Source organism: Hippocampus zosterae, chromosome 5, assembly GCF_025434085.1.
Source record: "Hippocampus zosterae strain Florida chromosome 5, ASM2543408v3, whole genome shotgun sequence".
Classification (NCBI taxonomy): Eukaryota; Metazoa; Chordata; class Actinopteri; order Syngnathiformes; family Syngnathidae; genus Hippocampus; species Hippocampus zosterae.
The window spans coordinates 15,288,036-15,300,256 of NC_067455.1; the positions used below are offsets into that span (position 1 = coordinate 15,288,036).

Sequence of the window (12,221 nt, forward strand, 5' to 3'; positions counted from 1 at the left end):
ATACATTTACATTTGATCATATGAAAGCATTTAGTATAATCAGAGGGACAGTGCATTTGATTTTCACTCAATACACAATAATTTGGGTTTTATATTTGTTTGATGAATTACCATGAATACGTTGAAATTTTCATTGCCTCATTTTAATGATTTCAGGATGAGCCATTCCGCTTGTATAACTGTATATCTCATCATGCTTGGTGTTCAAATGCATATGCTTTCAATGGTTTCCAAACCCAGTACCATAAAATGTCCACTAGAGGGTAAAAGTGTACCATGAAAAGGGACACTGAAGTGGTTTTTCAATTTTTTAGATCAAGGCCATCAATGGAATTGTGATTCCTTCTGGGGAACCCAAGCTTTATATATATATATATATATATATATATATATATATATATATATATATATATATATAAAATCACACACACACACACACACACACACACACACACAGTTATACCGATAGATAGATGGATATGATATGGTGTGTGTGTGTGTGTGTGTGTGTGTGTGTGGATACCTACATATGTAGATGGCTGCCACCATAGCTTTGGCAAATACAAACAAAAGATATCCATCCAGCTTCAGCCTTTCTACGTGGAGCTTGCATGTTCTCCCCACGCTGGTTTCCTCCCACATTTGAGAAACATGCATGGCAGGGTGATGAAACACTGTAAATTGTCCCATGACTCTCTCTTTGTGCCCTGCGATTGGCTGATAACCAGTTCAGGGTGTACCCGCCATCTGCCCGAAGTCACCTGGGCTCCAGCACGCCCGTAACCCTTGTGAATATAAGCGGATTAGAAAATGAATGGATGGATGGATGGATGGATGGATGGAAGAATGGATTGTGTGTAAAGACCATTTAGTTCAGTATGAGCACTTTTGGTATGACGTGTGAATGGATTTTAGTGTGGTCTATGACAGGATTTTAGTTTTGAGCGCAAAAAAAAAAAATCAGTAGTGTGTATGAGAACATTTCAGTAGTGTAGTGTATGATATGTTGGAAATCATCATTGCGTTACACAGCGTTTCAGAAGTAAGTGTGTACTGATCCTAAATGATGTACCTCACTTCCCCTCTATACAGCCCACAGTGTTATTCGACTGTTTTTAGTATAAATTGAACAAGTGAGCTTCATAATATGGTCACCTGCTGTGTGATTATTTAGCCTTGTCTGATACCCAAACACTTCCAGGAAAACTGGAATCCCAACCATCCCCTGAATGATCATTAAGTGTTAAAGAATTTGGAAGCGAAAAGGGTTTGACTCGCCTTTGTCATATTTTTCCACTCGATGGAAGGTTATGTGGAGTTCAGTGACAGTTGACACTCATTGTCAGGTGACCCTGAAATCCATTCAAGGTCTCTGTCAATGTTGTGGTGCTTTCCACCACCATCAAGTTATGTGGGAAAAGAAACGGGTGATATATTTCACGAGCCAAGATTCAATCTGCTTGCTTCCACATTTAATCACAGTATTTTGCACTAATAAGGGGGACTAAAAAGTCGGATGTCACTCATCGTCTTCTCTATAATCGTCTACAAGATCATTAATGAAATTAAAATAAAAGAAACAGTAACAATAAATTAAATTGTACTGAAAACTAACCATTGAAAATCAGACATTGCATTTGATTTGGGGTTCACCATAATTATTCAAACAATTTAAAAACAAAATAAAAACAACCCAGAAAAAGGAAAAAATGAATATCAAGCATATATTTACTTATTGTTGAATGTCAATTCCTCCATCCATCATCTGAGCCGCTTGTGCTCACGAGGAATAAAATCAAGGTGAGGTCCAATCATGGCCAAAGCCTTCTTGAATGATTTTTTTTAATCAAACTGCACTTTTCAGACACCAGAGTGCACATCATGAAAATTAGAAATTATTCACCTATAGGCTGGAATTTCAATTGTGGTTCAATGCCAAGTCAAATAGTAATTCAGCAAAACGTTGACATTCACTTGTGCATCGATTGCTTCTCTTTCCTCAGCTGCTTGAGAGGTGTTACTTTTTTTTTCTTCTCGCAACATATTTTCAACCATAACATGACATCTTGTTTTGTTTTGTGGGCTTACTTTCAGTAGCTTTCTTTCCCCAGAGAATTTCCCAGTTTGTTGCTCTCTCTCTCTCTCTCTCTCTTTGATGCTTGCAAACCAATATTTTCAGGTTCACTGACACAAACGCTAAGGCAACCATGACACCTTCTATAAACTAGCACCCTCAGACCTTTGAACCTCAAAACCAAAATAAAGCTTTGTTCCTGTCATATACAGAACCCCGTCAATCTGTGATGATGACTTAAACTGATGGAGGTGGTGACCTATGACGGTTGTGTATTTCTTATGATTGTCTTCTATGTGCGTTTCTGTTTGATAAATGACCCAAAGAAGGTTATTGTTAGAGGGCTGAATCAACCACTCAAAGATGGTGGAGCCCTCCCTTTTGTCAATTTCTTGAATGTTATTTATATGACGGGCAGTATGTGGCGGGAGCTCCTCGTCTCACAGTCAATAGGATGCAGGTCAAATTGTCTTTTGTTTGCTTGAGTTTGAATGGCAGGTCAAAACAAAGCCTTTTCCACTATATTTATGTTTAAGGGTGTTTTTAAAGAGGATTTCTATCATCAATGTGATCAATGATTGAAAGGCGAACAGTCTCGGCCAAACCCAAATAAAAGGTTTGAGCACTCTCTGAAGTGACCTCGCGTGTCATGCTGGGTAACAGTATGGTGCCCATGCATGTCACTGTATATGTACAGGAAACTCTGGAGAGAGAGCTCTGCAGGAGCCTGATAATGATCCGGATCTTTTGAATCAGGTGTGTTGGAGGAGGGAAAAATCTCAAATTTGATGCAATGCGGCCCCCAGGCCTGGAATTTGAAACCCATGAAACACAGTATGAGCATGTAAAACAACATTTGCCTCGGGTACTACTTTCTTCAAGAGTGTGTGGAAAAATTACAATGACACAGTCAGAGTGACAGTCTGCACCATGCTATATTTGTGCCTAAATAATTGGGTGGTCTGTCATGTTTTCATACTATGACTTTCCTGGGAGGTTAAGGACATTGTTGGTCATTTTGACTGACCGAGTTTGTAACCAATGCACCAATGGGGGAAATTCTCAGCTGTGAAGTGAATGTGGCACAGCACTTTGATCCTGCACTACGGCTAAAATAAATGTAGTCTGCATGAATTGAAGCACAGGTATACGAGTATGTTCATTACTCTATTTTATATACTTTGTGTGTGTGTGTGTGTGTGTGTGTGTGTGTGTGTGTGTGTGTGTGTGTGCACGCCCGCACACACTTTTGTAGATCACCTGCAACTACATAATTACCGTACATGAGATGAGTTACTCTGTCACCCCCCCCCCTCAACCCCCCCCCCCCCCCCCCCCCCCCATGCCTGTGGCATCATTTCAAGCTCAAAAACCTTGCGTGGACAGTGGCCGAGTGTGTGAGTCTGAGAAACTTGGCCAGACAAGCAGTCAACATCCTGCCACTAGTATTCAGACATGCAAAGGTTTGGGTGGAGCTAAAGAAACACTTTCCTGTGGATATGTCAAGCAGATATACTACACAGAATGCTTTGAAGTAGATTTGTGTAATCTCTCATCTTTATACACCCATATACAGATGGCTACCAAGAACATGTTATTGTCTTGAATACATGTGTACATGGCCTGCATGAACATTTCCTTTAGTTTCACCTAGTACGAGAGTCAACATAAATACAGTGGCCAGCTTTACAGGGCCCCTGGCTACTTTGTTGGGGGCCACCTCAGCCTTTCTTCACAGGTCGCATTCTTAACCACTTGACTAATTAAAATGCATCATCTCTGAGAAACAGCTACTCTATTGAGGCAATGATGAAGGGGGGTATAATAACTGGGCTGCTTACACAATACAGAGGTGATGAACTTTAGCAGGCTCTTACTCCTGCAGAGTGTCATAAGACTGGCCACTTTGGTTTTAGGTTACACCCCTCCAGAGATGCTTTTTCTGCTCCAGTGATCACATAAACTTGATGACCAATAATTAGCACAGATTTTCAGCTCTTCATTTTCAACTTGGGCTTACAAACCACATGTTGTGCTCTGGGGTAATTGGGCCCATAGTACTCCAAAGAGATACTGTATAGGAATATTTTTATGAAACTAATTTTTTTGTGGCGGCCCGGTAGTCCAGTGGTTAGCACGTCGGCTTCACAGTGCAGAGGTACCGGGTTCGATTCCAGCTCCGGCCTCCCTGTGTGGAGTTTGCATGTTCTCCCCGGGCCTGCGTGGGTTTTCTCCGGGTGCTCCGGTTTCCTCCCACATTCCAAAAACATGCATGGCAGGCTGATTGAACACTCTAGCACGTCGGCTTCACAGTGCAGAGGTACCGGGTTCGATTCCAGCTCCGGCCTCCCTGTGTGGAGTTTGCATGTTCTCCCCGGGCCTGCGTGGGTTTTCTCCGGGTGCTCCGGTTTCCTCCCACATTCCAAAAACATGCATGGCAGGCTGATTGAACACTCTAAATCAGGGGTGTCCAAACTTTTTGCCAAGGGGGCCAGATTTTATGTGGTAAAATGTCGGGGGGCCGACCTTGGCTGACATTCTTTACATTGAACAACAATATTGTTCAACAAATTTTAGTAAGCCAGTCTGTTTCACATTTCCATTTTTATTTTAATTTCAACAATTTTAGGAATTTATTTTGGTTCATTTGAAACAGGAATTTGAAATATGACATATCAGTCAATATAAACACGGAGTGATGTCTTGTTAACTCGTGAGTGATGCCCTCTAGTGTCTAAATCAGGCATGTCCAAAGTCCGGCCCGCGGGCCAAATCCGGCCCGCGGTCGAATTTCATCCGGCCCTCGGCCCCTGTCATAATATCAGTGCCGTCTGGCCCGCAGGTTGGGCGCAATGGAACACGTGTTGCATTGACTGAGGTCTCGTAGACTGGGGAGTGATGTTTCATAGAGTACTGCTTCCCTCTAGTGGCTAAATGAGTAATAGCATTCACTAAATGAGTAATAGCCTTTTGACACTAGAGGGAATCACTCACGAGTTAACAAGACATCACTCCGTGTTTATATTGACTGATATGTCATATTTCAAATGATCCTTGCAGTTGTGGATATGTGTATTGCTTGTTCATTTCCCTGTTGTTCGAGTCAAAGGTTTTGTGACTATTGAAAAGTCATGGTGATACATTTTATGTTTCAAATCAATCAATTTGCACTCAGGAGACTTCTGTTTAAGAAAAAGTCAAGTGAATAAGCAGTTGCATGTGATATACCTGTTTCAAATGAACCAAAAAAAAATCTTAAGATTGTTGAAATTAAAATAAAAATGGAAATGTGAAACAGACTGGCTTACTAAAATTTGTTGAACAATATTGTTGTTCAATGTAAAGAATGTCAGCCAAGGTCGGCCCCCCGACATTTTACCACATAAAATCTGGCCCCCTTGGCAAAAAGTTTGGACACCCCTGGTCTAAATGCTATTACTCATTTAGTGAACGCTACTACTCATTTATCCACTAGAGGGAAGCAGTACTCTATGAAACCTCACTCACCAGTCTACAAGACCTCAGTCAATGCAACACGTGTTCCATTGCGCCCAACCTGCGGGCCAGACGGCACTGATTTTATGACGGGGGCCGAGGGCCGGATTAAATTCGACCGCGGGCCGGACTTTGGACATGTCTGCTCTAAATTGTCCCTAGGTGTGAGTGTGAGTGCGAATGGTTGTTCGTTTCTGTGTGCCCTGCGATCGGCTGGCAACCGATTCAGGGTGTCCCCCGCCTACTGCCCGAAGACAGCTGGGATAGGCTCCAGCACCCCCCGCGACCCTAGTGAGGATCAAACGGCTCGGAAGATGAATGAATGAATAATTTTTTTGTTCTAGGTTTTGCATAAAGTCAGAGAATTGTTTCATTTAAAGTAAAAACAACAACAACAACATCTGGAACGGTGCAATAAAGATGAAAAGGGGACAATTTCACTGTTTCAAGTTGGTAACTTAACATGACTGCTTGCAGTGTATTGTTGCATGCACAGATACATGAGCACTGATCGATGACCAGAGACTTTACCCTCACATGACATGAAATTTGTATTTCTGATTTAAATGAGCTAAATCCAACTCCAAAAGGTAAAATTCATCTGTATCTGTAAAACGCAGCAATAATAACATTTAAACTAGAGGTGAAACATAATTATCTTGAAAATCAGAGGAATCTTGAATATTTCAGCTTTTCCCAGCGCATGTGTCTCAGTGTGAACTATCACCGCTCATGTGATAAATCTGGGTTAAAACAAGACCTCCCATATGTTAACACTCACACCAACCAAAACCCCCAACGATAGCACCATGACTCCAACAATCATCGGATATTTTTAAATCTCTCTGCCTTGCCCATGATTGTATTTTGTTTAAAGGGGGCTTGACAATTTTTATTTTCACTGGAGTATATAGCACTTTTCCACCCAACTTAAAGTGTTTTGACACTGTCTCCTCATTCGCCTACTGAAGACAGTGTCATGAGCAAATTTTGTCTCGGTTTCTTGCCTAAGGACTACGGCGTGGTTACAATTTGGATCAAGCCCACAATGGGGAAATGAATCCTCCTTTTGGAGCCATCCTGTGAAGGCACACTAGGAGAGAAAGATGGTGCACGCAATAGCTGCCACTCTGAGCCCATGGTAAGAATAAACATTTTATCTTTGGTCTGCCCAAGATTGTCAAACTGAAGAATAACGCTGGATCAAGATCTTATATTAAGCCAGGGATTGAACACGGGCAGCCCATAGACCTCATGTGGCCTGTGACAGCACTCTCAGTGGCCCCTCAATTATTTTATTTTTTTATAATTGTTTTTACTCAAGGTTTTGGGGAGGGTGGGAAAATAAGAATCATGTTTCCTTTACTACAGGGAACTCCGGCATACTCACATTTCGGCACCCACAGATTCACGTTTGTGGATTTTTTTCCCAATATTTTTCCCATTTGGGTGGGGGGGGGGCACCAACTCCCATTTTTCTTGGAAAACATATCTACATCGTCACAGAGTGAGAACCTATCCCAATAAGGCCCGCTCACAAGTCAGGCAAGTGTAACACGACCATCAGTGACTCAGTGACAAGATGTTTGATAGAAAAAAAAAAGTCTACCCTTACAAATAGAATGCTCAGTTTTGATGACTCAGAGGTATTTGTTTAACAATGTGATTGTGATTCCAATTTGCATTCATAATTTAAATTGTAAAGAATTTTTGGTAACACTTTTTAAAATCGAACCAGATACTGCAGGTGCATTTAATGTTGTGACCAGCGAGTGGATATTTGGCTGACTTTCCAAACCACTGACAAGCATTTGAGATATCCCATTCTCTCTCAAACATATCCTGAGCCATACACAATCACACATGTCCTGCTGTGATTCTGCAATCTCATGGTTTTCTTTGGGGAGGAGGAATTGCTCCAGTAATATGAAACAAGCACTCCCAATTCTCTGGCTCTCGCACCCTTGAGTACTTCTGTGAGCACCCGTGGTGAGTTGATGCGTGTTGGCAAGTTGCCTATCAGAGCAGCTGCTGAATATAAGTGAGACGGGAGAATGACGAAGAGGGTCAGAAGTTTAATTTCTTAAATAAATCACAAATGATCCATTACCTTCTGCAGGGTGGACTTACAGAGCTTAATTTTGGATTTCTGTGACAAGATTTTCATGACGGAACGTTTACCTTCATGTGTGCATACCACTGTGAACCACACCATGACTTGAATAAGACAAAATTACATGGAATAAATACACACCAACTGCCTAGGACAGAAAGTTCTGATAGAGTATCTGCATAATAAATGTGAGCATTTTTTCCCTACATTTTCAAAGGAAATACAGGAAAATTGACTGTTAATACAGCAGCACGGTGGAAGGCACGTCCGCCTCACAGTGCAGAGGTGCGGGATTTGATTTCGGCTCCGGCCTTCCTGTGTGGGGTTTGCATGTTCTTCCCTTGCCTGTGTGAATTTTCTCCGGGTACTCCGGTTTCCTCCCACATTCCAAAAACATGCATGGCAGGTTAATATATACTGTGTGTGTGTGTGTGTGTGTGTGTGTGTGGTTATATTTAAATATATATATACTGTATGTTATTGTAAGAACATTTTTCAAGCATTATTCTCTCTCTTTTTTAGATTTGATCACAGGACAAGTAAATTTACTTGTGTTTTAGGATTGTGTATGTGGATTATTTCAAATTGAATGGGTGGGATGTAAAATTTCCTCCAATTCTGGAATGGCTCAACCACTAAATTTAACTTACCTTGATCCTGCTTGTATTATGGTTTGAGCAAACTATGGCAACGGATCGTATGATAAACAATGACTTCTCATTTACGAAAGAGACAAGAGGGACTATTTCGATGTGATTGTGTGCTGATGACAAACACTTATCTGTCGCTTACGTGCTTGCGCCTTTAGTCGTGGCATTTTGTCATAAGGTCTGGTTAAAATGCTGGTTTGCATTTCTTGGCTTAGACCTCTTAAACCAGGGGTCCCAACCTTTTTTGCCCAATGGACCGGTTTATGTCAGCCAATGTTTTCAGGGACTGGCGTTTGAGGTGTGACGGAAATAATACAACAAAATAATATGGTATGAGCTGCATGGAAACTGGTGTTTTCAAAATATAATAACAAACACAAGGAGCATCTAATCTGGCTGCAACACTCTGATCGCTAGGGTAATGTTTAATGCCTTCAAAATAGATACAACGCAAATTCAAAGTGCATGAAAATGACGACTCACCACAGCCCCGAGCTTGAATTTCTGCAACCAGACGGTCCCATCTCGGGGTAATAGGAGACAATGACACCTCAATTGTGTGGTTTATGTCCAGGCTATTTAGTAATTTTATTTTAGTCGCTGTTGCTGCAGAAACCCCCCACCTCACACAGGTAGGGTGTCGGAAATAGCCACAGTGCTATTGTTGCGATCTCAGAGTATTCAACCATAATTTTAATCCAGTTGTCTCGAATGTACTTTTAAGGCCGCCGTCATTTGCGGTCTCCAGCAGTGTTTTTAGTCATTTTGGGAGCTCCAGCGTTTTGTTTTTAGCGTAATTGGTCACGTGACGGAGAAGCGTAGCTTGACGTGGGTCATGCATGACACAGACGAATGAAACGGAGAATCCGGTAATTTTTCAAAATAAAACATATTTCCGATTCCGAAAAAAATAAAACGGTTTTAAGGCAAGTTCTTTCTGTGCGACCCGGTACTAAATGCCCTGCGGACTGGCACCGGACCGTGGACCGGTGGTTGGGGACCACTGCGTTAAACTAGCGCTTTCTGTCATCTGTTAGGTTCTCGTGAGTAGATTGTGCAAGCGTAAACCAATGTTGTTCGCAACGAATGAGTTGACTGCAGAAGCACTAAAATGTATGTCTCACAAACAGTCCTACCGAGACCACTTGTTTCAGATGTGGTATTGTCAATTTCTATTTTCTAAAGACGACCTATTTAAGACCGTTACGTGATTACAGTGGGAGTCAAAAGGATCCGCAAGGACAGCTGGGAAGAGAGAGAGAGAGAGAGAGAGAGAGAGAGAGAGAGAGAGAGAGAGAGAGAGAGAGAGAGAGAGAGAGAGAGAGAGAGAGAGAGAGAGAGAGAGAGAGAGAGAGAGAGAGAGAGAGAGAGAGAGAGAGAGAGAGAGAGAGAGAGAGAGAGAGAGAGAGAGAGAGAGAGAGAGAGAGAGAGAGAGAGAGAGAGAGAGAGAGAGAGAGAGAGAGTGGAATCGGGCCACATAAATGAAAGGGGAAACTCTACTCTGCATATGAAAATAGCTAAAATTCATCACTGCAAGTCACTCTTTTACAACACTAATTGAATACAAAAGACCGCTGCATTCACAAAAGTTACTGGGGAAAGGACCGTCACCTGGAGATACGGCGGCCGTGTTACGGACCTGCGCTGAGAGGATGGATCGGTTCTGGATGGTGTTATTTTTCCATTTGGCTTGCAGTCTCGCATTCAGTCACGTAAGTCACTAACGTGATCCCGGCATCTCTCAGGATACGTGCAGAAGTGTGAGAGTTTATAAAGTTGTTAAAGTACACAAGTGACAGCGCGTCGTTCTAGGAATTAAGTGCTGCATGCTATAATGTTACTCCTACAGATTCGACATATGTATTAATGCTTCTTTCCAGGTTTTTCTTGTAAATGACGGGGCTGCAAATGTTGAATCTACTGGCGCATCGTCTCTACTTCGTTCTCTTGGTTTACCTCAGCACACAGGTATATTGACGTGAAGAACGTTTTGACTGTTCTTTTGTTTGAGCAGATTGCCCATATTTTTACGTCTAGTTCTCTTGTCAGTCTGCAGAATCTGATTTCGCTTACACACGCAGTTCCTCTCTTCACCGCTGTGGGACATCTTGCACGGTTATTTTACGAGCGTCACCGTGAGAAACTGTCGCAAATTGCTTCTATCACAGCGCGATTGATGTCGGAATTAAGAAGGCATAGCATGACCAATCATAAAGTCTCCATTAAATCGAGAGAACAGCTCTTACTGTTATTTTATTTTGATCCACTGCCAAACGTTTGTGCCAAGGCGATTTCATGAATGAGCAACTGGTTATTGAAGGAAACTAATCTGTTTTCTCAGCGCAAAATCGTTGGGGTTTGCTGCATCAGCAACTGTTTTGACCACACAGACATGCAGATTATTAGCTTGTTTTTCTTCCAATCGGCATGATAAATAGCGAGTGGGACAAATAAATCCTCCAAAACTCAAGTGATTGTGTATGAATACGAGTTCTGAATGTTGGAAGCGTTAGATTCTCTTGCATGAGGTTGTCAGAGGTCTTTTGGCCAAGGAGGTGTTGCCAAAACTAAGCCAAGTACCCAGTGGTGAGACCTCTTATCAGTCAGCCTACTAATGGCACTTAGGAGCCACTAAACCAGCAAACTAACCACTGCAGGATCTCGTCACGTTCCATCAGACAAGATATATGTGTGCGCTTGTGCGCTCAGTTCCCGGGGACTCTTTGTTTGTATACTGTCAGACATGGGTCGCTGGAGATGTTTTTTTAAGTTCACGGGTGTGGGAGACAAACAGGAGTGGGTTTATTGTCTGTGTGTGTGGAGGGGGAAGGCTCATCAAGATAGCAAGAGACATTTTGCATTTTGCCTAAGTGCCCTCATGGCTGCAAAGTAGACTCTTCAGACTTGAGGGCTCCTTTCGGGTCTTTGTGGTAAGATCACACAAATAAAACACTTCAAGGTCTGGAAATGATCTCTCGTCATTGAGCACTCATGTTCAAAATAAGCAGTCGTAGTGCACGTGGTTTTAAATAACTGCGCCCATTAATAAGCATAAGCCATTTTGAGAGAATGTGCTTCGTGTCTGCATCGAGATGCATCACAGCTTCAAATCACTGATATTTCATACCGATGACCTAGTGTCTGCCACTGTGTATGTTTTGGTCTCTGTGCTATATTTACTCATTATTTGATCCGGTCAGAATATGTGGTAACTGAGACTGGCTTTTATTGACCGCGAGTTCAAGGTTGGTCCGATACTTATGTTGGCTATTAGCTGATAATTCTACTGCGTGTCACTTTCTTTTGGCATGACACCTGCAACCCCCTGTACAAGAGGACCGGTATACCAAAGTCAAGAGTGAAATTGAATATGCTTGCTTGCCGGTGACTAAGAGTTCACCAAGTGCATAAACATTTCATTAGTTTCTAGGACAAGGCACCCACTTTCACCATTAACACCCAAGGATGATCAACAACGTGTGTCCTCAAACATAGATATTTGCATGAAAGCAATTAAAAAAACATGAATTCCGTAACAAGCTGGTTAATTGCCGGTCAGCATAGAGCAAAGAAAAACGTGGAAAGGAATGGAACAGTGTCTCCATTTGGAAAAGTAATTGGTGTTGTGGCCCAAAAGGTTAACTTCACTTTTGGTTCAATTACCATGGGCCATTAGAGACATTGCTGGCCTAAGAGATCATGTCTGTGACCATCTGCCAGTATGACCTGCAGTTACTTGACTTCAGCAAGGATTTAAAACAAAACTACAACAACAACTTATAATAAAGCACAAGGTCAAACATGATCCACTTGCCGCTAAACTGCCTGGATCGCAAACTGTCTCATACCCTTTTTTTCTTGTAACTCTTACTTGTTTTAGAACCTTCCA

At 42.0% G+C, this 12,221-nt stretch overlaps 1 protein-coding gene across 2 annotated transcripts in view; it reads left to right on the top strand.

The window, feature by feature from the left end:
- The first annotated feature begins 9,799 nt into the window (after nucleotides 1-9,799).
- LOC127600856 (A disintegrin and metalloproteinase with thrombospondin motifs 16) overlaps nucleotides 9,800-12,221 on the top strand; it is a 40,282-nt gene continuing 37,860 nt past the window's right edge. For both annotated transcript variants that reach the window (XM_052065708.1, XM_052065710.1), the window contains exons 1-2: nucleotides 9,800-10,044; nucleotides 10,213-10,300. In XM_052065708.1, the coding sequence (XP_051921668.1) occupies nucleotides 9,985-10,044; nucleotides 10,213-10,300 (148 nt within the window). In that variant the 5' untranslated portion in view covers nucleotides 9,800-9,984. The remainder of the gene's footprint in view (nucleotides 10,045-10,212; nucleotides 10,301-12,221) is intronic.